At 38.8% G+C, this 24,884-nt stretch overlaps 1 protein-coding gene across 2 annotated transcripts in view; it reads left to right on the top strand.

The window, feature by feature from the left end:
* LOC149324099 (pikachurin-like) overlaps window positions 1-24,884 on the top strand; it is a 178,595-nt gene that overhangs the window by 104,248 nt on the left and 49,463 nt on the right. For both annotated transcript variants that reach the window (XM_089496426.1, XM_089496420.1), the window contains exons 8-13: window positions 1,562-1,677; window positions 4,901-5,246; window positions 7,276-7,376; window positions 9,200-9,300; window positions 13,817-13,961; window positions 15,675-15,864. In XM_089496426.1, the coding sequence (XP_089352552.1) occupies window positions 1,562-1,677; window positions 4,901-5,246; window positions 7,276-7,376; window positions 9,200-9,300; window positions 13,817-13,961; window positions 15,675-15,864 (999 nt within the window). The remainder of the gene's footprint in view (window positions 1-1,561; window positions 1,678-4,900; window positions 5,247-7,275; window positions 7,377-9,199; window positions 9,301-13,816; window positions 13,962-15,674; window positions 15,865-24,884) is intronic.

Genomic DNA, 24,884 nt, shown 5'->3' with positions numbered 1-24,884 from the left:
ACTAGTGTGGTCTCTGTTCCAAGTACAGTTAGCCCTCCATATCCATGGATTCGTCATCCCTGGATTCAACCATGCATGGCTTCAAGTGTGTGTGTGTGTGTAATTTAAAAATCCAAATAGCAAACCTTGATTGTGCCATATCATATATGGGACACTATTTTCCTACACCATTTATATAATTAAACTTGAGCATTCACATGTTTTGATATCCATGTGGGGTCCTGGAACTATATCCAAGTGGATACCAAGGGCCTGCTATAAGAGTGATTTTAAAGTTAGAAAAAGAGATGTGTGAAACATTGTCTCCTCTGATCAAGGGCTGACTGCAGAGTTCTGTCCTCATGTGATGTCTATGAGGAAGAAAAAAAGATATATTTAAGTACATGTTGATGGCAGCTGGTAGCTTCTATAGCAAGTGGAGGGTGATTCTACTCTTGGTTTTAATATGAACTTTAAGCATCTATCCAAGGTGCTAAATCCTATACCCATAATGTATTCAGCCCCTTGCGTAGCTCCTTTAAAGCCTGTGCAGATTCATACCCAGTGGCATGGAAACCACATGCAATTATGTCATCATTTTGATAGGGATTAGACCCTATTTAACACCCTTGATTGTTGTCTTCTTGTGGGCCTTCAAATTGGTTTGATTGATTTCAACTGATGGCAATGGTATCATAGGCTTATCTTGGCAAGACTAAGAGGAGGTTTCCCATTGCCTTCAATTAAGGTTGAGAATGTAACTTACTCAAGGTAACCCAGTGGGTTTCGATGACTAAGCAAGGGTTTAAACTCTGGTTTCCTTTTTTCTTTCATTCTTTCAATTTTGTGGTTGAGGTTTTGGGGACTCTAGTCTTTATTAATTATTGTACAGGATTACTTTTATGTTAGCATGGGATAATACTAATCTACAAGGCAGAACTTGGGAAATTACTTTTAAAAAGTCATCTGTTTTGTTCCATCTTACAGTGTTCATCAAGTAATTCACCATTTTGTGAATTACGCTGTTTCAAAGGTTGCATGCTACATTGTTCAGGATGTTACAAATTACTTTTTTCTTGAAAAGATAAGAAAATGGTAAGATAAGAAAATTGTATAAAATTTGAAAAATTCAAAATATCCTTAAAATGTAATTTTGAGACACAGTTAGAAAATGTTACTGATAATGTAGCATTGCTTTCACTCATTAGAATACTTGTGAAGTGTAACTATATTGCCTGCCTTATTTTATTGAACCCCTTCCTGTATTGTTATGTATTATTTATATGTATTATGCAATTATTTCTTAGAATATACACTATGTGCAGGTTTACTTTTATGTATTGTATTGTTTGTATGTACAGTGCTGTGTAAATCTACAGTGCTATATAAAGTATAATAATAACAATAATAATAATTGGTGACCTCATTATCAAGAAAATAACTTGCTGCAGAAAGTTGTGTTACTTGTAACATTGTTCATCCAAGATATGCGTATTTGTGCACTTATAGAAAAAAATATCTGCTGGAATAGTATTTCTGTGACTATGATTGAGTTTCATCTATGTCTGTTTTGTCTTCTCAGGCCCAGAAGAGCTAGGAAGTGGAAGCTATGGGCATCGGTATGTCACAGACACTGGAAATGGTGATGATGATGGAATTGAGATTGATGATTCAGACTATGACATTTACATTGATGAGGTAAATCTAAAGGCACCAGTCATTCTGGCATTTCAGACCCTTAAAGGTTTTTGTGTATATAGCATTTGGACAAGGAGGTCTGAGAAAGACAGGGCACAGATATATAAATTAATCTGTCCTTTGGTGACATGTTGTCTCAATTTAAATGTATTCCTTTATTTTGATTCACTCTGACCTTTTCCTTCCTTACACCATTATTTGAAGCCATAGATAATGTAATTTGCATTCACTTAATGATGGGGTGGGATGGGAGAGACTGGGCACATGGGGAAGTGAGGGACTGAGGAGAGCCTACACATTGAGCAACTATATCAAGTTCAAATACTGGTACTAAAGTATAAAGACCCGAATTTCTCAAGATTCAGGTACTGTACTTAAAAGATTTCCTTCCCCAGTTTTAACCTAACTGGGATTTAAGGTTGGCCAGAAAACTCTGCCTTTATGCCATGGAACGGTGAGACTCCTTGGTCTGCTACATTTAGCAGAGTCTTCTTGGTAGTGGTGCTCTGGTTGTCAAATGTCCTTCTGGTAAACATTTGGCTGCCTCCCAAAGCTAGTGACATCATTTGTCCTTCAGATCCCAGCCAAAAGTGATCTTATTTTATGAACTTTTAGAATATAAGCAAGTGGATTTTTATTATCTCTACTTCTTGTTTATATTGATGGGTTTTATTGCAACTCATTAGTTATTTTTAATTTATGAAATTAGTGCATGCTTTGTTGAGATTGTCACTTTGAGCACCTGCAAGAAATGGTGGCACATCAATCAATGAATCAGTGAGGCAATCAATCAGTTCATCATCATCATCATCACCCACATTTCTATGGAGGTGGATGGCAGAGCATTTGAGCAGGGAGCATTCCACCGCTTAGCAATAGGAATAACAGCTACATGTCTATACCGCTTCATACTGAACTAAGCAGTCTCTAAGTGTTTTACAACATGTAAGCTAATTGCCCCAACAAGCTGGGTACTCATTTTAGTGACCTTGGAAGGATGCCAGGCTGAATCTACCCTGGAGACCCTGGCTTAAAGCGGTCTCACAACCTTGTGGCTGTAAATGAGTGGCTGCAGTACTGACATTTAACCACTGCACCACCAGGGCTCTTCATTGCAATATCTTCACTGGCAGAAAACATTTTATTTAGAACACAAATTTCCTCAATAGAAAGCAAGTTTTCCTCCAAGGGAACATAATTTTCTCCAAAGAAAACAACATTTCTATGAAAACAAATTGTTTTTTGTTCAGGAAATGTGTTTCTTGCCAAACAGATTTCATCTTATGCACAGGATAAGTCGTATGCACAGAACATGTCTATGAATAATCTTAAAAATTACACGGTTCTTGCTGACTTTTTTGAAGTGAATAACAAAATAGAAAACTATTTGTTCCTCCCTGCAAGAACATACATGATAAAGAATTGCACCCCAAGCTCAGAATACCTAATACAAAGACAACAGAATATTAGTTTTATTTAGGATTAGGCAGCATACTTTAGGGAGTAAGAAAAAATAAAAAATTCTGAAGCATTTCCAGAAAAAAAAGCCTTCTGAACATTTTAAGTTCAGCTCTGAATAATAAGTAGAAGGACATCTGAATATGTAGACAAACTGATGCTGATTTTCTGTTTTATTAATTCCCATTCAATCATAAGTCATTATGATAGTAGTGGTGATGATGATTATGATGGTTTTATTCTGTGCATTTTCTCTAGAACTGGTACTCATGCTCACATACAAAAATTAAAACAGATATAGATAAAAACAAATATGGATAAAGGCATAGAAAGAGCTGTTGTTAAAATTAAAGTATTCATAGAATTAATAACAAATTAAAACATATAAATTAAAAAGCAAGAAATGAGAACAGTGCGGAATGCTCTTTAAACCCCTTTCTCAGTATAAACATCAGTTCTCCAAAGCCTCTTGAATAATAATAAAAAATATTTCATCTCCACTTACCAATAAATATATCAAAGGGCATCTGACATAATGAACCTCTGGGATAAGTCTATTTCTACAGCAAACAAGATCTATGCCTTGAACTGCTGTTTGTGAAGAGATAAAGGTGCTCTCTAATACTGAATGAAACTATTATTCTGATATACCATTTTTGTGTATTCTTTTTGATACTGGTTTTCAAGTCTCAGGCAGATATTGTTCATATTTGTACTGCATGAGATCTTTTAATCCAGGGATAGGGGACATGTAGCTCTCCAGATCTTGTTAGTCTGCTGCTCCCACCACTAATATTAATAAGAAAATGATGTTTTCTGTACAGGAAACATGTTTATACACAGAATATATCCTGAACTGTGAGTAGTTGACAGACTTGTTGCAGTGAGTAATAAAATGAAAAAAGTATTCATTTTCACCTGCAAGAACAAATATTACAAATTTTTGCATCCTTAGCTCAGAATACATAACACAGGGACATTAGAATAATAGTTTCACTCAGTTTTAGACAGCATAATTTTAGGAAATGAGAGAAAAATAGAGGATTTTTTAAGTATTCTCAGAAAAGAGTGTCCTGAAAACTTTCAATTCGGCTCTGAAGAATGAAGAAATAGAAGGAAACCTGAATATTTAGACAATGTGGTACAATCCTTATCACCCCGTTAACTATTAAGTCCCATTCATTCAAATAAATCATGGGGGTGGTGATGATTTTATACAATATGTTTTCTCCAGAACTAGTACTCATAGTGGCTCCCACCATACATGACTCTGGTCTGTGTTGGATAGAGCTGATGGATTCCAATATCCAGTGACATTTGATGGTTGCACATTTCCATCTCTTGCTTTAATGAGAAATAATAATAATTGAACCTGCAGCTTTTTACATGGGAAGCACAGGCGCTTTGCTCCTTTGGTGTGGATTCTTTGTGGTTAGCCAAACTAATGCATCCCTAGAGGAGTCATGCTTTTCTTTAGGATTACCTAATGACAAAACATTGGTCTGAATATTACAATGTGTTCTAATCCTGCTTCTGACTGAGACCTTGGCTGAGAAAATTCCTGCCTAGAGGTTAGACTGATTTTATTGTAACTCAGAGAGCTTATGGTATAAGGTAGGATATCAGAGTTATATCTGTCTGTCTGTAAGCGAAGATGATTATGATGATGCTTGTTAAACAAACAAATAAACAAACAGTAGGTGCAGATTCTGAATGGTTAACTCCTTGCTACACTAGATGTCCTACTGCTCTTATCTTTTATCAGCTCAAACCACTTCCTGCTATCAAAGGAGCCAATAGGAAGTTTTTGGTTGAAACCAAGCTCTCACAAGGTTCTACTGCAAGACTCCTTTCACGGCTGCTTTCTACTACTACATCTCCTGTTACTTTCCGTGCACCAACTACTCTTCTACCACGTACCACCACCACTGCTACCAGCATCACTCTTAAGACCACCAGGAGGAATGGTGTGGCTTCAGTGGTACGGCAGTCTGATCAGTCCTGTGATGAAACCATCTGCTCTACTGATAGCTTTTGCGTCAATGATTATGAAAGGAGTGGGTCTCGTTGCCACTGTAACCTTGGCAAAGGAGGAGAGAGTTGTTCAGAAGGTTGGTTTATTTAGAAAACCACTGACAATATATTGCTTTATAGACCAGGTTTTCAAAGCAACATTGCATATATTTGGTGTCCTTATTCGTTTGGCACTGTAGTATGCTAGTGGACAAAGAGTAAACATAGTTGTAAAAGACAGGTGATGAGGTTCAACAAAATCTGGAGATAGGTTATTACATATTATTATGGTATTTGAGAGGTGATGCAACTAGTGACCAGATATTTGGACAAACAACCAGAAAAGTCAATGTGACATTAATTTTGGATTCCCACTTCAATCAATCAATCAGTCATCTATTAATCAGTCTCTGTATTTATACACTGCCCTTTCCCCAAGATTCAAATTGACTGGTGACTGGGAATCCAAAAGCAATATAGGTTGCAGGAACATTGCCAAACTCTAGACTTGAATTTTGACAGTTCACTCACCCAGCACTCATGGAAAGTTAACTAGCAATTCACAGTGGAAACAGACATGTCTGTTGTTTTCCCCAGACATTTGGTTGTTGATTGTATCAGCTCTCAAAATGTAAGGCTGCTGGTGACTGTGGCTGGAAGTACTTTGCTGAGGTCACTGTAGTGCTCATGTGCATTACTGCATAAGATGGACCTAGCTGTTGTCATACATGGTTGCATTTAGGTTTCACCCAGTTGCATTGATAACTTCCTTGTCAGTGGTGTGGTGGGTCTTGTACAGTGTGTCCTTGGTATCCATTGGGGTTTGGTTCCAGGACCCCTCATTGATACCAAAATCTGTGGATGATCAAGTCCCATTAAATACAACGGCATAGTAAAATGGTGTCCCTTAAATAAAATGGCAAAATCAAGGTTTGCTTTTTTTGGCATTTATATTTTAAAAAATATTTTAAGCTGTGGATGATTGAATCTGTAGATAAAGGATCCATGGATATGAAGGGGTAACTCCATTTTAGCCCATATTTCAATGGAGCTGCCCTAAGTGGGAAGAGGGTTCAGTGACCTGGATAGCTCCTTTAAAGCTATGAAAACTAGATTGGATTCACTGCCTCACCAACATGGGAAGTGCCAGCTGCCTGCCAATAGCTGCACCACGGCAGTGCAATGTGCATGGAACTGCCCCTGACAACTGTCTAGAAATGCAGCATCAAGAGTTTTGATGAGCACTGTTGTTGTTTTTCTGAATCATTTTACTCCTTTGCTATACCTGTTTCATGAGCTGTTCCGTATCCTGCTCAAATGATGTATGATCAGGATATCTAAAGGGTGGTGTACTCCCATTCATTGGGGGCAACAGATGAGCTCCTTCTATATGTCCTTATGCAGGGATAAATGAAAGAACATGTCCCTCTCCTTCTGCAGGGGTGAATGAAAGGACATTTGATATTGTAGCAACTAGGATAGAGAACTTTTCATCCTAATAAATTCATTTGATCCTCTCTTTTGGTATTCTTCCACTACCTGAAGGCAGTTTTAGTTAAGAAAGCCTTATTTAAAGCTATCTGCTGCTGTAATTGTTTGTTGGCTCTCTACTGCTGCTGCTTTTAATTCTTTCATTATAATTTTTTTACATTTTTAATGGTGCCAGATTACCATTTAGAGATGGCAAATAACATACCCATCTGCATGAAGAAGTATGAGTAAATGCCTGACAGGGAGGGACTTTTTTTTTCTTTTTTGCAAAGCCTCTCCAGACAGTCTGATGAATATTCTTGTTTGGTGAAGTATTCATTTCCTTTCCCGCCAAGAAGACACAATTGGAGGCTTATCTTGAAACACCAATAGGGATGAGGAACAGATTGACTGACTAACTGGTTTTTGGATGCATCTGGGGTGGGACTGGGAGTGAAGAGCTGATGTGGATACTTCGAAATCTGGGGCATAAGGGAGTCCATTGTAAAAATTTAGAGGGAAGACAGAGACAGTCTGTTGAGTACTACCGATAAATATAACCTCAAGTAGAAATGTCCTCTGATTCAAAAAAATGCATCTATTGATGTTATTCAGAAGTTAACTACTAAGCAATATGCCCTCAATGTTATCTTTCAGATGTTAATATTCAGTATCCTCAGTTCTTTGGCTACTCGTACATCACCTTTGAACCTCTGAAAAATGCCTATCAGACATTCCAAATTACTGTTGAATTCAGGGTAAGTGTGTAGAGCCTTGGGGCAAAGTCATTTTTAATGTCTTGTTACATTCAGATTAATGGAGACACAGTGTAAAGAAAATCTGCCAATAGGGTTACACCAAGAGCTTCCAATTCAAAAGAGTTTTACAACTCCAAGCTTCTCAGCTCCCATTGAAAGCAATTAGGAAAAGATCTGTATTGGCAATACAGGTGAGTTATGGAAAGTTAACTGCACTATGCTGGAATGTAATTTTACAAGTCTTATAAAAGGTGAAGAAGAAATTGTGCAGTGCACAAATGGGTATAATTTTGTGCTGGAAGTTATTTGAGTTTAATTTGTTGGACAGCAGAAAATACTACTTGGCCTTATGTTCCAAAATGTATGAGAAGCTTCATGGCTAAATGAAGCTTTTCATGAATTCACTCTTCTTGTGATGACTAGCATGCTTCCCTATTTGTATGTTTATTTATCCCAAGTAGAAGATGCCTTAATAGGGCTCTTTGGGCATTCCCATACACATAGTTTCATTCCACTGAATTCTAGGCACTTTGGAGTCTTGATTAGCTTGTAAGCATGCTCAGTACAACTAGTTGTTAAAAGACATCACCGCATTTATAAAAACCAATAAAATAATGAACATTCTGAGTGCCATGGGTCTGTGGATTTTCATCACTGCAACTGATTTCAAACTCAAAATTGTGACATAGCATTTTTTACATTTTTCAAGTAACTCTGTGGAATTATACAAAGCAGCTAATTATAAGAGCGTGACATGGTTGAATGTAGAATCTTGATTTATGAACAGGAAAATGCAGGTTCAAATCCTCTGCCAGCCATAGAGTTCACTTGGTCCATTTAGTCTCCCTTTCTTAACCTAACCCAATGCTTGGAAAGCTTCTTCTCAAAGCAAGTCACTAGAACAGTAGGTCTTTACAGTTACCATTACATTTTTTAGCAATTTGCTACATTTCACATTGCATTGCTCATTACTTTTCCATTGCTGAATAACAAACAGGCAGAGGAAAATTCCTTTCGAGTGCTTATTTTAAAAGTTAGGGGGAAAGTGAGAAAATATTACTGTTGCCCCAAAAATCAATAAATGGCTTTATAGCTCGCTATGGACCCATACAGGCAGGCCAAAATAAAGCTGCTTCGGGTCACTTTGGAGGTATGCTGTTTAAATGATGCATGCGTCCTAAGAATCCAGAAACATCACCAAAGCTGCACTCCATCCTTAGGACTGGAGTGTGGCTTTGGCTTGGTTTCTGGCCTCTTAGGACGCATGCATCATTTAAACAGCATACCTCCAAAGTGACCCAAAGCAGCTTTATTTTGGCCTGTCTGTATGGGCTCTATGTTACCTCTGTAATGCAATGTAATTGTATCTTTCCTACCACAACAACAACAACAACAACAACAAGCTGTCCCAGGGGATGGCATCACTTGTTATGTGTCACACAAGTTCTGGCTTAATCTACCTTTCACATTTCTTGCAAGTATAAAAATACGGAGTTCTAGGCATTTTCTTGGTGAACTTGGAAGAAGGGTGGAATAAATATGCAATAAATGGATAAAATGACCTCTTTCATATCTATCCACAGTAGTGTGGGAATGGTTTCCCCTTTACCTCTTCCCACTCTTGTTCTAAAAATGTCTGGATGAGCAAACAACCTAGCAGAATGAATGCAATGATGCAAAAATTGTTCTCTCTGATTATAAGTGAAGGAGCATTGTGCTCTCATGACACTGTGGAACTGTATACAATTGGGGTCTGTTTATTTGTAACTGTTATTCAGGACCAAGGTGTTAGTTTACTTTTAAATTGTTTTTTGTATTCCCAGGCTGAAGCCGAGGATGGCTTGCTTCTGTATTGTGGAGAAAATGAGCATGGGCGCGGTGATTTCATGTCAGTGGCAGTCATTCGAAGAAATGTTCAGTTCAGGTATGCAGATCCAAAAAACCAACAGCTACAAGTTTCTTTTAGCTTTCCCATCTTCTCTGGGAAAAACACATTGTCTTAACAGTGTGTACAAGGACAGGTGCTTGGGAGGCTCCAGCCTATACTATAACCTCCAATGTCCAAAAATCTGTATTAAGGCAGCCTATAATTCTGTATTCTGAAATTATTAGAAATGGTGGTGGTGGTGGTGATGATGATGATGATGATGATGACAACAACAACAACAACATGCATGATTTCCATTAATTTATGTATTTAGGAATTTTGTGATCAGAACCTAATAATAATAATAATAATAATAATTGCCAATATCCTTGATTGGATGTTTAATTACAGAGATGTAATTAAGGAACATCTCCTGACCTAGCATCCCCTCACAGTTCACCTCAAAAGACAGCAGATAGATCAGGCAAAAAAGTATGTTGAGCTTCATATCAGGGCTCAAGGAGGACAACATTTCCACCTCCCTTCAGCCAGAAAGTGAGGCTATGACAAGGACTGCTGACTTATGAGTATCACAGGCTCACTCGCTGATGGGAGGGAATGGAAATATCCTCTTTCTTGCACCCTGATTGGAAGCTAAATGGACCTTTTCCACTCATTCTGGCTGCTGTCTCTTAAGGTGGACTGGGGTGTGATTTATGTGTACATTTTCAGTACGGCTATGTCTTCTTCCTGAATACAAAACAGTTACAGATCCTTAACTTTAGGCTATGAATCCATCACTGCAATACTGATACAAGCCAGTATGAGTCATTATTGTTTCCATTATTTTCTGATCCCAGAAATGTAGCCCCCCCTCTTACTAGAGATTTTTAAACATTATAGAGTAGTGGTAAAGCCAGTGTGGTATTGCGGTGTGAGTACTGGACTATGGTGGTGGAGACTAGGATTCAAATTCCTGCTCAGCCATGGAATCCCCAGGATGATCTTGGGCAAGTCACACTCACTCAGCCTCAGAGGAAGGCAAAGGCAAACCCCCTCTGAAAAATCTTATCAAGAAAACCCCATGATTGGTTCTCCTTAGGGTAACCATAAGTCAGAAATGACTTGAAGACACACAACAGCAAAGGATAGTGGCAGTGGCTATTATTGTTACTGTTATTATTGAAAGCTTGGCAACTAATGATTGATTTGCATGGTTATGCCCAATAGTATTCCTTTCCATTTTTGCTCCACGTTTTTTGGGGAGTATTAAGGCTATTGATACTCCTGAACTATATAGGAGCAGGCAAAACAGGGAGAGAGAATGCTGTGTGCCACTGGCATTTGCACTGTTTTCATTACTGAGGTTAAGAAGGAGCTTTTGTATGACACACAAACTAGAGGGACTTTCACTTGCTCATCCTCCAGTGTGATATATGCCAGACTCTGCCAAGTCTCAGTACTCTGAATTGGGCAAACAGGCCAGTCTCTACGTCAGAGGATAAATGAACATAATTTGGACATTAGGAATGGGAATACAGTCACCTCTCCATTTTTGTGGACTTGAGATCTGCATCCCTCGCATATATGCGAGTGGGAAACTGACGGTGAAACAATGGGGCATGCATCTATGGTGTACGCTTGTAGCTGCCCACGGAAGTGTATCCCCATTCAAGCCAATGGGACTTGAATATACATGAATTTCCATTTTTGTGTGTGTGTGTGTGGGGGGGGGGGTCTTGAATGGATCCCTGCAAAAATGGAGGGGCGACCATACACCAAAACTTGTAGCAGAACACTTCAGTCTTCCTGTGCATTGTACCTCAGACCTCAGAGCAGTGGTCCTTGAACAAACAAACAAATAAACACCTACAAAGGAAGATTGGAAAGAGAAATAGCACAACTGGAACATATTCACAAACTCCAGTACATCAATAGTGGGCTGAACAGAGACAATGGTTTCCTGGCACATTGCATACATTATAAGATTAGCTAAAACCCTTCCTCATAAAGGCAATCTTGGCCAGTTCATCACATCTCCTTTCTAGTTCCCAAACTACATTCCAGTACTCTTACCACCATTCATATGATTTTCTACTCACCTTGGCTTTAGGCAACATTTTTCCTCCTGCCTTTGTCCCCCAACAACCATCATTACAACTGAACATCTCACCTCATCTCCATAACCATAAATTTTGTATTTCTATTGCTATTCTCTCACACAGCATGCTCTGTCTCTGGACCATCCGCCTTTTGAATCTGAGGAAGTAGACTCAAGTCTATGAAAGTTCATGCTACCAGTTTCTTTCTTTCTGTTAGTCCCAAAGGTGCTACACAATCCCTTTGCTTACCAACTACTGTAACTTTACAGTTCCATCAGTACTTGTGATGCACAGGGAAGCTGTGGCCTTCTAGTTTGTGTCGCATTCCAACTACCATCATCCGCAGCTATGATGGACAATGGGCAGGAATGGTTATAGTTGCAATCCAACAACTGCTGGAGGATCACAATTTCCCCATCCTTGGTATTCACATTTAGTACTCAGTTCTCACCCTTTGTCATATATATGTTGTAGGATGTTGCTGTGTAATGGTTTGGACTGTTGGACAATTGGTAGTTGAACACACTGCCATTTTTTAAAAAAACCTAGCTGCCTAATGTGTATAAAACTATTCCAGTCTGTATGACATGGCTGCAGCTGAATATAAAGATACTCTTTACATGAGGAAGAATTCACACAATTGATTGTCCCAAAGTAGCCTGAAATGTTAGCGATTTTATCATAGATTATGATAATTATAGTCTATAAGAATTGTTACCTTATGCGGGATTCACATTGCTTCTGTGTAATTTGAGGATGGTGTCAGAGGTCTGTGTACCTTCATAAAATTATAATTTCCCTTTTTTTCTCAAGAGAAAACTATGAACATTTACCCGATGTATATTTGTCATGTATGTCTGTCACACCATTAAAAATGGAAAAAACAATGTAAAGCCTACAAAGAGATCTTGTGTTTTCATATAGGCATTGTAATGAATCAAAGAAAGTAGCTAAGTGAGATTCCTCTTAGTAGACTAACTTACACCTTAAAATGAAGTTTCTGCTGATGTAGCTTTCTCTTGATATAACAAACCCATATTCTCTCTTCTCTTAATCATACCCAGATACTGGAGACAAAATAGCATATTTTTCAATTGCCCATTTTTGTATTGGCTGCTGTTGAGGCTTCTCAGTCCATCAACTCACAAGCAGCTTTGAATGTCACATATAGATCTCTGGTAAATATTAATACAGCTCTACCTCTCACTGAGGAGCTAGCCTGTCTGGTTCTTCTAATATTGTACTTCTCTAAATAATGCTTGAAACTTCATGGCTTCTTCTTTATATGTGATATTTGGCTTTCTTCCTCATTTGTAGCCAAAGGTTGCAAGGAGATCCAAATTATCTATTTTAGGAAGAGAAAAGAGATTAAAGGACTTATATTTTGTCCACACAAAAAAGACCAGTAGATGTAGGGGCTGGTGAATCACCTGGGAATGCCAGACACTGATATTTTTAAACCTTAGACTGGCATGATTAGTAATCTATATGTGAGATTGCAAGACTGGCCACACTGCAGAAATAAAGCAATTTGACACCACTTTAACTGACATGGCTTCATACTGTGGAATACTAGGATTTGCAGCCTGGTCTGTCAGAGAGCTCTGGTCCCTTACAAGTCCCAGAATTCTGCAGAATAGAGTTATGGCTGTTAAAGTGGTTTCAAACTATAGTAGCCCCTCCGTTTTCGTGACACCCCCCCCCCCACAAAAACAAAAAATTGCTGGTATTCAAGCCCCATTGGTTTGAATGGCGGCACCCCCCCATTTTGTCCCCCTCCATTTGCTGCCCATGAACAGGCGAGGGACGTGGATTCCAAGTCCATAAAAATGGAAAAGCAACTGTATTTTATGTTTGTGGTATGGACACACCACATGCCATATATACTGCAGATATACATCTTCCTTGATTTAATTCTTACAAACAAAAATAAATAATTTCAAAAGTTCTTCCCTGCAACTGGAAGAGATTGTGAGTTTTTCCACACACTTTTTTTACAATATGATATATTTTTTTGCAAGGAAACTCCCCCCCACACACACATTATCATGCAGAATCACATGTTTTTGCACAGAAAACAGTGTATTGTCTGCAAAGATCCTCTTTTCTACGCAAAATGTTTTCATTTATTCACAAATATAAGCTTTCACGGCCAATGTTTCTTGCAATAAATAAATAAATAAATAAAATCCAGAAATATGCAAAATCTTGTGGTGATTGACAATTTTCATGAGGGGTTGTCTCATCCTTTCTCAGTGAGAATGAGAAAATTGGCAAATAGTTGTATATAGTACATAGTTAATAGCTTGTTTAAAAAGAGAAACATATCCAGGAATGTGGTTCTCAAACACAATTTTTGGATATAACAATAACAAGAGTACTGATTTTGAGGGGGAACTCCCCTGAAGTTAGAAGCAATTAGATTTTATCATTTCATGGAAGGTTGTCATGTTTTCCTATATTGGCTTTAGGTTCAACTGTGGTACTGGAATTGCAGTAATTACCAGTGAGAACAGAATTAAATTGGGCAATTGGCACAGTGTGACTGTGTTCAGAGATGGATTGGAAGGTTGGCTTAGACTGGATAACAACCCTCCAGTTTCTGGTAAATCTCAGGTGAGTCATTTTACTTGTGAAACATGATACAGTTATGAATGTATTTTTGTTCTGAAGCATGCTGGAATATCAAAGAGTCCCCAGACTCAGAATCAGGCAACTTCTGTATCCCCAGTGGGATACTTTATATTTGGGGAGGTGGAGGTGTTTAGAAAGAATCTCCAGATCGTTCAAGGCTTGTGACATCCCTGGGGCCTTTTGCCTTTCCTTACCCTAGCCACCGAGATGCCACTTGGTAAATCTAATTAAATGTGGATTGTCATCCTAGGTTTACCACTGGGACTAAATCCATCCTAAAATATCCTCAGATCAATAGATGCCACTTCCTGCCAGGGTAAGGAGTAGCAATAGAGTATTAAGTGTTTAAGAGGCAAGGGACACCCATTTCTGGGATATTGTGTTTCAACTCAGTAGAATTCTAGTTTGTGTTCAGCCAATTCTTCTAGAGGGTTAACACAGCCTTTTGCAAAAATGTGTCAAAGAAGATAAAGGCATGAAAGTTTGCTTTGTGCAGTTGCAATTGATACTTAAAGTGTTGCACTTAATGACATCACCAAGGGCTGCCTGTTGTAACATAATCCTTATACTATTACTACAGGTCATCCTTAAATCTCAAGTTTTTGCCTTGAAATCCAAGAGTGTGGCCTGTTGATTGTCTATTCAACAACTCTGCAGAAAGATTATTTGCTTTTCTATATCTTTACTCTCCACCTGCTTTCCTTTTGTGTTGGATCTTTTCTATATGAAACTTATTCTATTATAAGCCTACGGGGATGCTATTTTTTTAATTGATGGCATGTATACCTCTCTGAGATACATTTTGGTTGAGGGCCAGGATAAAAATGCTGATAAAGCTCATCAGCATCACCATCCCAGATCCACTGGTTTGCTTAACAAGCATGTTTTTTTAGATTATTGACAAACTCAGGATGTAAAATTGCAACTAAAGAAATAAATTGTAGGGGAAAATAGGGCTACAGACCTGTGTTATATATAGTTTCTACTATTTTGCAGATTAAAATCTCCATGATACAATTCTATAGAAAAACTCACAGTCTTCTTGCATTCACGTATTAGAGGTATGGAACAGGTGAACTTGGCTGGACTGAGATCAGCAGTGGTGACAGGGACACTGGATAACACCTCTGTTCTCTAAAGTATCTACTCAAGAGGCAGACTGCTATAGTGCTATGCTTCTCCAGAACATACATGCTTTTTTTTTTTAAAAAAGTACAATACAATGTACAAAACTTACACTACATTCTCATTGCTTCTTTCCTTAGAAGCAAAGCTTCACACATTATACCTTGATGAAAATTTACTGAACATCTGAGAACCAAATAAAAATGGTTTTGAAAGTTATGTGTTAGTTCCTATCTCTGTCCTGGACCATTGGCCTGCCATTGATAAATTGGCTTCATTCCTCAAATCCTAGAGCTGAACTTGGTTTTGATTTATTTTATTGCATAATACAGGATTCTATAGTTATGTTATGGGCCACAGTATCACCTGAAATCAACAACCTTGCTAAAACTAAGGAAGGATGTGCCAGTCTTGGTCAGATGAATGGATGGGAAACTGGCTACAAATGTTCTACTGCACAGCACTGAGTCCCTTGGAAAAAAAGAATATAAATAAATAAGCATGCAAACTAAATTGCCTTTCTGGAGTCCAATTTCCTATGAATGCTTTTTCTCCTTATTCATCTTCTAGGGTCAGTACAGTAAAATTACTTTCCGAACTCCCTTCTACCTTGGAGGTGCTCCAACAGCCTACTGGCTTGTAAGGTCTGCAGGAATCAACCGTGGCTTTCAAGGCTGTGTTCAGTCACTCATTGTCAATGGAAAGATCATCGACATGCGGCCTTGGCCTTTGGGGAAGGCACTTAGTGGAGCTGATGTAGGTAAGTGCAGTGTCATTTCCATTCTTGTGAAAAAGAACAAGACAGAGAATTGGTTCTCATGTTCCACACAGAAAATTTCAACCATCTGGTTTGATAATCATTTGGGATTGAGTTTAGTCTGTCTTATTTCTTGTTTTTCAAATTTTGTTTGTTTCATAGGGTTGGATCCAGACCCAGTCATACGTAGAATAGATCCATTCGTCTATTTGTTTGTTTGTTTGTTGAATGTACCACCTCTGTCCCAATACTGAGACCCAAGCCCCATAACATGATTTAAAAATAAGTGAAACTCAACAGAGGCCCAAATATCCTGAAGGGACAAGATATCATCTGATTTTAGAAGCTAAGCGTGGTCATCCCTGGTTAGTACTTGGATGGGAGACTCTTGATAACTACCTGGTTCTGCAGGCTACAATTCAGCACCACCTCTTGAATATTCCTTCCCTAAGAAAACTTTATGAAATTTATGAGGGTCACCATGAGTCAGCAGGCAACTTGAATACATGCACACACACACACACACACACACACACACACACACCTAAAACTGCAACAACATAATGAAATGAAACACATTTTAAACAGACTATCATGCTGAAGCAATCATCATTTTTTTAAAAAAAATTAACTGCCTATCTGAGATCAAAAAAAGTATACAGCCCTATTAAAAGACCATTCACAGAAACCAGTCAGATGCCAAAAGTCTGACTGTCAAAAAGGTTTTTGGCATCTGGCAGAAGGACAATAAGGAAGGGGGCAAGGAAACTTCCCTTGGAAAGGAGCTTTAAAAAATTTGGATCAGCCACCTAGAAAGCCCTTATATTCTCCTCAAAAGTGACCATCAGGTGGCAGAATCAAGAAGACCTTAAAATCCTAAGCAGGCTCATATGAGCAGATGCAGCCCTTAAGACTAAGGCCATATCTGCATGGAGGAAAAATCACAAGATTGCTGTGAGGACAAAATAGGAAGAAGGATCATAAATGCCACTTAGGCTTCTTAGGGGAAAGGTAGGCTATAAACTCAGTGAATCAATAAACAATATTTCTCTGCCTTGGGATGAGAGCCTAACTTGTTCATGAAGACTGAATGTATAACTTATTCATAAATTGTTGAGGTCTCTTGGAAATGTTAAAAAGCCTTTCCACTTGGATTAATTGTACAACATCTCAAGTTTTGTGAAGAGAATCTTAGATTGTACGCCATGGGCAGGTTTACTTTTATCTATTTTATTGTTTGTATGTACAGCGCTGTGTAGATCTACAGCGCTATATAAATAAATAAATAAATAAATAAGATAAATAAATAATAGCAGAACCCCATTACCAAACAAAGCATTTTTATTAGAGAATTTGTCCATTGGTGTGCTTTTTCCTTCTTTGTGTAATTTAAGTCAGTGATGGCTAACCTTTTAGGGACTGAATGCTCAAACTAAAAGACATTCCAGCACTGGGTGTTACCTGGGGCTGAAGACGGGACTTCTCGGGGGGTGGGACTTCCAGGGCAGGACCTCTGGGAGGGCTGGGACATCTGAGGGATGGGGATGAGACTCTCCAGAGACAGCTGAAGGCCTGGGGGTGGTGGGCGAGGAGGGAAGAAGAGGAACAGGCATGCACCTCTCCAGAGACATCTGAAGGTCCAGGAGAGCCGGCAAGAGGAAGAACAGGTGTGCCATGAAAAATGGCTTCATGTGCCATCTCTGGCACATGTTCCATAGGTTTGCCACCATGAATTTAAGTGAATAGCCTGAGTACCACCAGAGGTTTCTGTTTGAAATTATGACTTATTAAAGCCCGCAGGATGTAGTGATTTGAGCACTGGACTACAACTCCAGAGACCAGAGTTCAAACCCCTGCTCAGCCATGGAAACCTACTGGATGACTTTGGGCAAATCAGAGGAACCAGCATGGTGTAATGGTCTGAGCATTGGATGTAACTCTGGAGACTGGCTAGGTCATGTACTCCACTGGGTGACCTTGGGCAAGTCACACTCTCTCAGTCTCTGAGGATGGCTGTTCTATGAAATGTTCTGCATGTGAGTTGAATAGACAGGCTTATAAAATGAAGCCCTGTCTGACCGCCTTTCTGACTGGGAACTATTCTGTTTCTCTATATTCAGTTCTGATGGTAGCCTTCTGTTCTGAGTATAGGTTTCCCATCAGGACAACTAAGTACAGTGGTACATCCATTGCTTTAAGATCAATCCATAGTTTTCAGTGATCTATGTAGTCAAAAGCTTTGGAAATTATCACACGGGAGGGACAGTGTTGGCTAATTGCGCAATCAGGGGCCAAAGATTATCACATCCCTGCGTGCTTCTCCTGTCCTTCTGTGGGTAAAGTGCCATGGAGCCGTGCCTGCACGCTTCTCCCATGTGTAAAGTGTCATGGAGCTGTCATTTGGTATCAATAGGAGTTCCTGTTTATACCAAATGATGGCTCTATGACACTTTACCGATAGGAGGAGCATGCGGGGATGGCTTCATGACACCTTACCCATGGGAGAAGGATGGCAGAAGCATGCAGGGGTGTGATCCCCAATTGCACGATTAGCCAAGTTTAAGGATGGGAGAAGGACGCTGTCCTTCCTGTGTGATAATCTCCTTTGTTGTAGTATAAAAAACACATGCTGATTTTCTTCCAGAACACCCTGGAGCACCCCATTACCCATTGTATGTTTACAATGTGATCTCTAGTGCCTCTTCCTTTCTTGAAACCAGTTTACACCTCTGGAGTTTCTTGCTCCATATATGGAGCAAAGAATGTATATTCATCGTTTCCAATCTGTAGGCCATTGTTTTGTTTTGCATATGTGTTGGCAGATTTTAGTTAGAACTAAAGTCAATTGATAACAATGGGGCATGTGTGTGTGGCGCAGCACGTGCACCATTCATTTAATTGTAGTGTGGTGTCAGTGTAAGCTGAAAGCCACGTAAACAAAGCCCGTGCGGGCTGACTGTAAACTTAAAACAATAAATGATTACAAAATTTAAAGTTTAAAAAGTGTAAAGTAAAAAATAAAAATAAATTTTAAAGTTTTTCAATTTTAAAAAAAGACAATTTAAAATTGGTTAAAATAATGTTGAATAACATAACTATAAAACATGTGCAGCCTGAATAAAATCAGGTCCCACCACCACAATCTCCCTCATTCCCCCCAAAATCAAAATTTTTACTCCAAATATCCCTATGTTCCATGGCATGTTTTTGGCCCCTAGGCCTTTTTAGGGCCAGGAGAGGAATTTTTTATAAGAGGCAGTGAGCTAGAAGTAACTTTTTTTAAACCTCTGGGGTGCCCTGTAGTCCACAAAAATAGCCCTGGATGTGGCCTGTAGACCATATTTTGCCCACCTCTGATTTAAATCTTGTCAGCTTCCTTAGGCGGCACTAGAACGTGAAACACCATGCAGACAAGAGGAGTACTTAAGCTCTTAGTTGCTTTAAGGCCATTGTTGCAACAAGATTCTGAACTTCTTGGGTGGCTTGTTTTTACCATTCACTTGTAAAGAACCCAACTGGGGTCTTGCTGTCTTGGGAACTAGCCTATAGTCAAGCTCAGTTTCACTAGTAGCTAGTCTGGCCTCCATCCTGAAACAAAAGAGAGGAGCCAGGTTTGATGCCTTGGTCCACCATGAGATTCATACATGACATGAGTCAGGTCAAATATTTCACTTTTACAAAACCTGCCATGAGTTATTTGTTTAGGGTGGGCAAGAAATATAAATGAACAAAGTCTTCACATCACTAAACTGATTGAAAAGCTTATTCAAGTGACTGCACTTGGTTAATGGTGGAAGCAGATATAAATCCTGGTTTCAAGTCTAGCATTTCTTTGATAAAAGCTCATCCCTTCATCTCTTCTGTATGTCCCTGTATCAAAAAAGGGCAGTGACAAGTAGCAATAGCTGCACAACCCTTTGGATAAAAAAAAAAAAGGGGGGGGGAACATATCTTGGAAGAGATATAAAAGCTAATAGAGTGGCCTAGAAAGCAGAAACTGAAGAAAACAACACCTTAGAATGGCACAAAGAGCAATTTCACGATAGAGTGAGAATCTACGGGATACTTATAGAACATGAAACTTATCAAAAAATTTCTTTCTGATCTATATTGGTTCTTGGATCTCAGATGTGTAGCACTCCTCAATCCCAGTGATACTTTAGCAAATACATCTGTCTGTCTGCCAGCTGTATTTCAAGGTTACCTGTCGAAGGCAGCACACCACATATTAGAACACAACATATTAAAAGATTTTTGGTAATATACATTTTTTTAAAAAAAATTACCATACAATTCTGAAAAGAGAAGGCCTTCTTTGATGATATTTTTAAAAATTGTGTTGGTCTGTATTTGCATTTTTGGATGTATGCGCACAATAGATATATGACTAGAAATGCAGCATATCAGGTGTCCCCAACAACAACAAATGTGATGAATTTGCATACTAAAAACAACCTGTCAATTTATGGCAACCCCATGAATTTTGCAGGATTTTCTTAGGCAAGGAATATTCAGAGGTACTTTTGCCAGTTCCTTCCTCTGAAATGTCAACCTCTGATACTGTGGTAAGAACAGAGACAAACCAGCATTAGGGAAACCCAGATTTTCAAATGCACAGTTCCACCTTCCTCTGAACTGAAAGTAATTCTCTTTTCATAGGAGACAAATTGGGCTCTGCATATTGTCTTTCAAATGTCAGAGAGAGACTTTGACAGCCATCATTAAATTCAGAACTAGACAATACAGATCCTATTTTTGTCCTGAATGTCCCAGTTTGAAGATTAAAATGATAGTGTTGATTGAGTAAACAGATGGGGAAAGAAGAGGTGATCACTTGATGGCATATGTCTTAAAACATCTTTGATTGGATTAAAGCTTGAGAACTCATCTCATTCCCTCCCCATGATGTTTCCTTTTCAGCATATTATCAAGGTTATCTTTCATGGTATCCAGTTTCTTGCTGGTGGCATTGATACCAGCTTGACCCATCAATCTTTAGTTATGAACTGGATTTTATTAGGAAATAAACTGAGAACAGACAACAAACTTTGGCTTTAGCCTTATCCACCATAGGTAGGGCACTTGCAGCCCTCCAGATGTTATTAGACTCATAATCACTAGCCAGTTTAGCAGTGATGAAGGATAATGGGATTTGCAATCCCAGAACTTTGATATCCACATTTTAAAGATTCCTACTAAACATACTATTAATTTATTTAATTTTTCTTGTACCTTTCTTCTGACACTAGAGGCCCAACACATTTCACAACATGGTTTAAAAGAAAGAAAAAGGGACAACTTAAATCCATCAGTGATAATATTAAAACACAATTAAGCAGATTATCATATTAAAGTATACTCTGCTGAACTCACTGGGATTTACTGTTGGTTAGGTATGCATTGATAGAGAGTGCATTCAGCAGTACATGCATAGGGTGTGCTATGACCCATTCAGACTTGTCCAAATTGGGTGGACTGGACTGTCACAGGAAGGGCGTGATGTAGGAGTCCCATGGGTTATCATGTTTTATTAGAGTCCTAGATTTTAGTTTGGAGATGTTTCAATGTTTGTATAGAAGAGGGAAGTTTCAGCACAAATTGCTTGTTACCTGGTTGTGTGACAAGTAACACCTGCTGAAAGTCTATATACAATTAAAGGGACAGGAGACCTCTCCTATTTTATATCTAGCAATCCTGGTCCCCACTTAATAATATGAATTTTCCAAGAAACAACTGAAACTCATTTTCAATGAAGTGTGCTTAGACCTAGAAATGGTTTCCACACTTCCAGTGACTGTGGCAGAAGATGAAAGATGTTTTAGCCAGTTAGCATTTGTCAAAAACATAGGCCTTCTACACTGGGGCAATAACAGGTCAAATAGCCATCATGTCAGTCACTGAGTATGCTTACAAGATAAGTTGATTGTGAAGGAGCTAATGCATGATTACAAAATTTATTTATTTATCATTTATTTATTCATTCCATTTATGCCCCGTCTTTTTCCTGCCAAGGGACCCAAGGCAGCTTACAAAATTCAAAACAAAAAATTTACCTAAAAATGCAATATTATAAAGGTTTTTTTTTTTTTAAAAAAACAACAACAATTAAACATAGGTTCTTTTAAAATCACACAGTTAAAAAGAGAATGCAAAGGATCTTATAGCACCTGAGGAAGTAGGTTCAAGTCTATGAAAGCTCATACTACCAGTTTGTTTCTTTCAGTTAGTCTCAAGGGGCCTAGCCTCATTCCCACTTACAAATAAATTGTTCTGTGATTCGAATCGATGGATCGGTTCGGCAGTGGAGCGTGGTTCACACTACATCTGCCCTGATTGCATTTTCTTGATGTAAGATAAAATAACATAACCCACTTATAGTGAAGGAATTGATTCAATTAAACCGTTTCCTGCGGGAGTCTCAAAATAACCCCCTTGTAGTTCACATTGGCAAATAAATTGGTTCAATTTGAAGCATTTTCAGCGAGATGTTTTTTTCTCTGTCCATCACTGCAATTGCATTTGCGTACTTTCAGCAAGGCCTCGACACCACCTACATGAGGTGTTGTGCTCTGTTGCTTCTGCTTTTGTCAGTCCCACGCACATGCTTTGGCTTTCTGGTTTGGAAAAGAGAGAGGGGGAGGGTCGAAGGGTGGACAGACACAGGTTGTTAATTTACGCTTTCCCACCCGGCAACCCCTTGTCATGTCATAATAAATCGATTCCAATCCACATCTTGTTCTCACTGACACTGAATCGATTCATGAATTAAATTCTTCAAATCGATTGTTGAAATCGGTTCCAATCGCATCTGGTTCACACTTGTGCGGAATCGATTTATCCAAAACGACATGGAGTCTAGCGCATGGCCTCCCTCTCCGATTCACTTCAGCTATTCAGTTCAAGTGCGAACCAGGATCATTTAAACCCATTTGCAAACCAGTTTAAAACGTAGTGGGAATGAGGCTGGGATTGTAGTCTCAGATACATCAGAAGAAGTAGATTCAAGTCATGCTACCAGCTTCTTTCTTTCAATTAGTCTCGAAGGTGCTACAAGAGGCCACTGCATACTGATTTTACAGACTAATACAGCTATGTCTTTGAATAGTCAAAAGGAGTTTAAAATACATTTAAAATATAATTTAAAATGTAAAAAAATCAAAATGGAGCACCCCAGTTTCTGTACTATTTTACCATATGATTAAAATAAGTCAAATCCCTGCCTAAATAAAAAGCTCTTAAACTTTCAGAGGGAAGAGAGCAGGAAGTGGGTTAACCAGACCTCCCAGTGGAGCCACTGCTGAGAAGGTTCTTTCCCATGTATTCCCAAACTGTGCCTGTGAAGGTGGTGGGAGAAAGACCTCTCCTGAAAATCATAAAACTCAGTCCGGCACTTATGGGGTGATACCATATTTTAGCCATGCTGGTCCACAGAAACAAAGTATGACAACCTGAACTTTATCATTGTGCCAAGATAAATCCTTTTATTAGTATCCTAAAAGTTACAAAATAGTTTGCCTAAAAAGGGAGATGGGGATGGTGGGGAGAAGGAATCGCATAGTACTTGCAATTTCAGAATCCAAACAATTGTTCATGGTTTATGAGATGAGATGAAGGGTTATGGTGTTAGTGTGGGAACGAGGCCTCCTTTAGAAGTGTGTACTGGAAAGCAGATAAGAAGAAAATCAATTCATTAGAAATTGGGGAAGAGTGCTAAGGATACTGTAGACAGCCAAAAAGACAAATAACTGGGTCCTTGAACAGATCAAGCCAGAAATCTCTCTGGAAGCCAAGATGATAAAGTTGAGGTTATCATACTTTGGTCATGTCAAGAGAAGGAATGTCTCATTGGAAAAGACAATAATGCTAGGAAAGATGGAGAGAGAGGAAGACCACATACTAGATGGATGGACTCTATTAAGGAGTTCTTGGGCATGAATTTACAGTATCTAAGCCAGTGGTTCCCAACCTGTGGGTCGGGACCCCTTTGGGGGTCAAATGACCCTTTCATGGGGGTCGCCTAAGACCATTGGAAAACACCTATTTAATTACAGTTATGAAGTAGCAATGAAAATAATTTCATGGGTTTGGGTCACCACAACATGAGGAACTGTATTAAAGGGTCGCGGCATTAGGAAAGTTGGGAACCACTGATCTAAGCAGAGAGGTGAAGGATAGGGAGTCTTGAAGATATTTCATCCATGGGGTCACCATCAGTTGGGATTGACTTGAGGGCAACTGACAAAATAACAACTATCTACGTTTCTGTAAAGGGCCATGCAAATTTATGGTCCTACTCAAACGAGGAGGAGGAGGAGGATGACAGCAACAATAATGATGATGGTAATGATGATGATGATGATAATGATATTAAACACACACACCCCAAATATTATTGGGCCTTTTCAGGGACACGCAGCTATAAATTCCTGTTCAGACAGAAAGCTTCATTGGTAACTTTGAGAAAGTCATTCTGTCTCAGAGTAACCTACCCCAGAGGGTTGTCATGAAGACAAATTGGGATAATTTTATTTACCCTGTGCATTACCCTGAGCTATGTGAAGGAAGGCTGTATTGGTAATTTGAAAAATAAATAAGTTCCTAAGATTCTTAAGATGGCTTTTAGCCTTCATACAGCATTGTCAGCTTGTCAAAATTTGGGGAAATTATTGTTGGTGTATTTTAATTCTCACTGTTCAATACTTTCCAGGAGACATTACGGTTCTATCACAGTGAAACATACTCTTTCTTTTGGATTTCTGTTGAGAGGGTATTGTTCTGTGGCACTTCATCTTCTTTAACTCAGCTCTGAATTTGGTTTACCATACCATGGGGAAAGAAGCAGTGTAAATTACTAGTACATTCCTTTGGTTCTTTTTTTTTTTTTAAATCACGTTAAATGCACATTTCACAAGATGATATGTGCTGAGATATTTAAATGTTTTTCAGAACTAATGCTGAGGCATTCAGATCTGTCAGTCCTTGACAGCTTCTATACTGTTACCTCCAGCCATCTTCCTGTTAGA

The sequence above is a fragment of the Sceloporus occidentalis genome, unplaced genomic scaffold (genome assembly GCF_023333645.1).
Source record: "Sceloporus occidentalis isolate IW3139 unplaced genomic scaffold, rSceOcc1.0.p SCAF_1, whole genome shotgun sequence".
Classification (NCBI taxonomy): Eukaryota; Metazoa; Chordata; class Lepidosauria; order Squamata; family Phrynosomatidae; genus Sceloporus; species Sceloporus occidentalis.
Note: the sequence above shows the minus strand (reverse complement) of the source record. Positions and strands in the feature narration are given on the sequence as shown.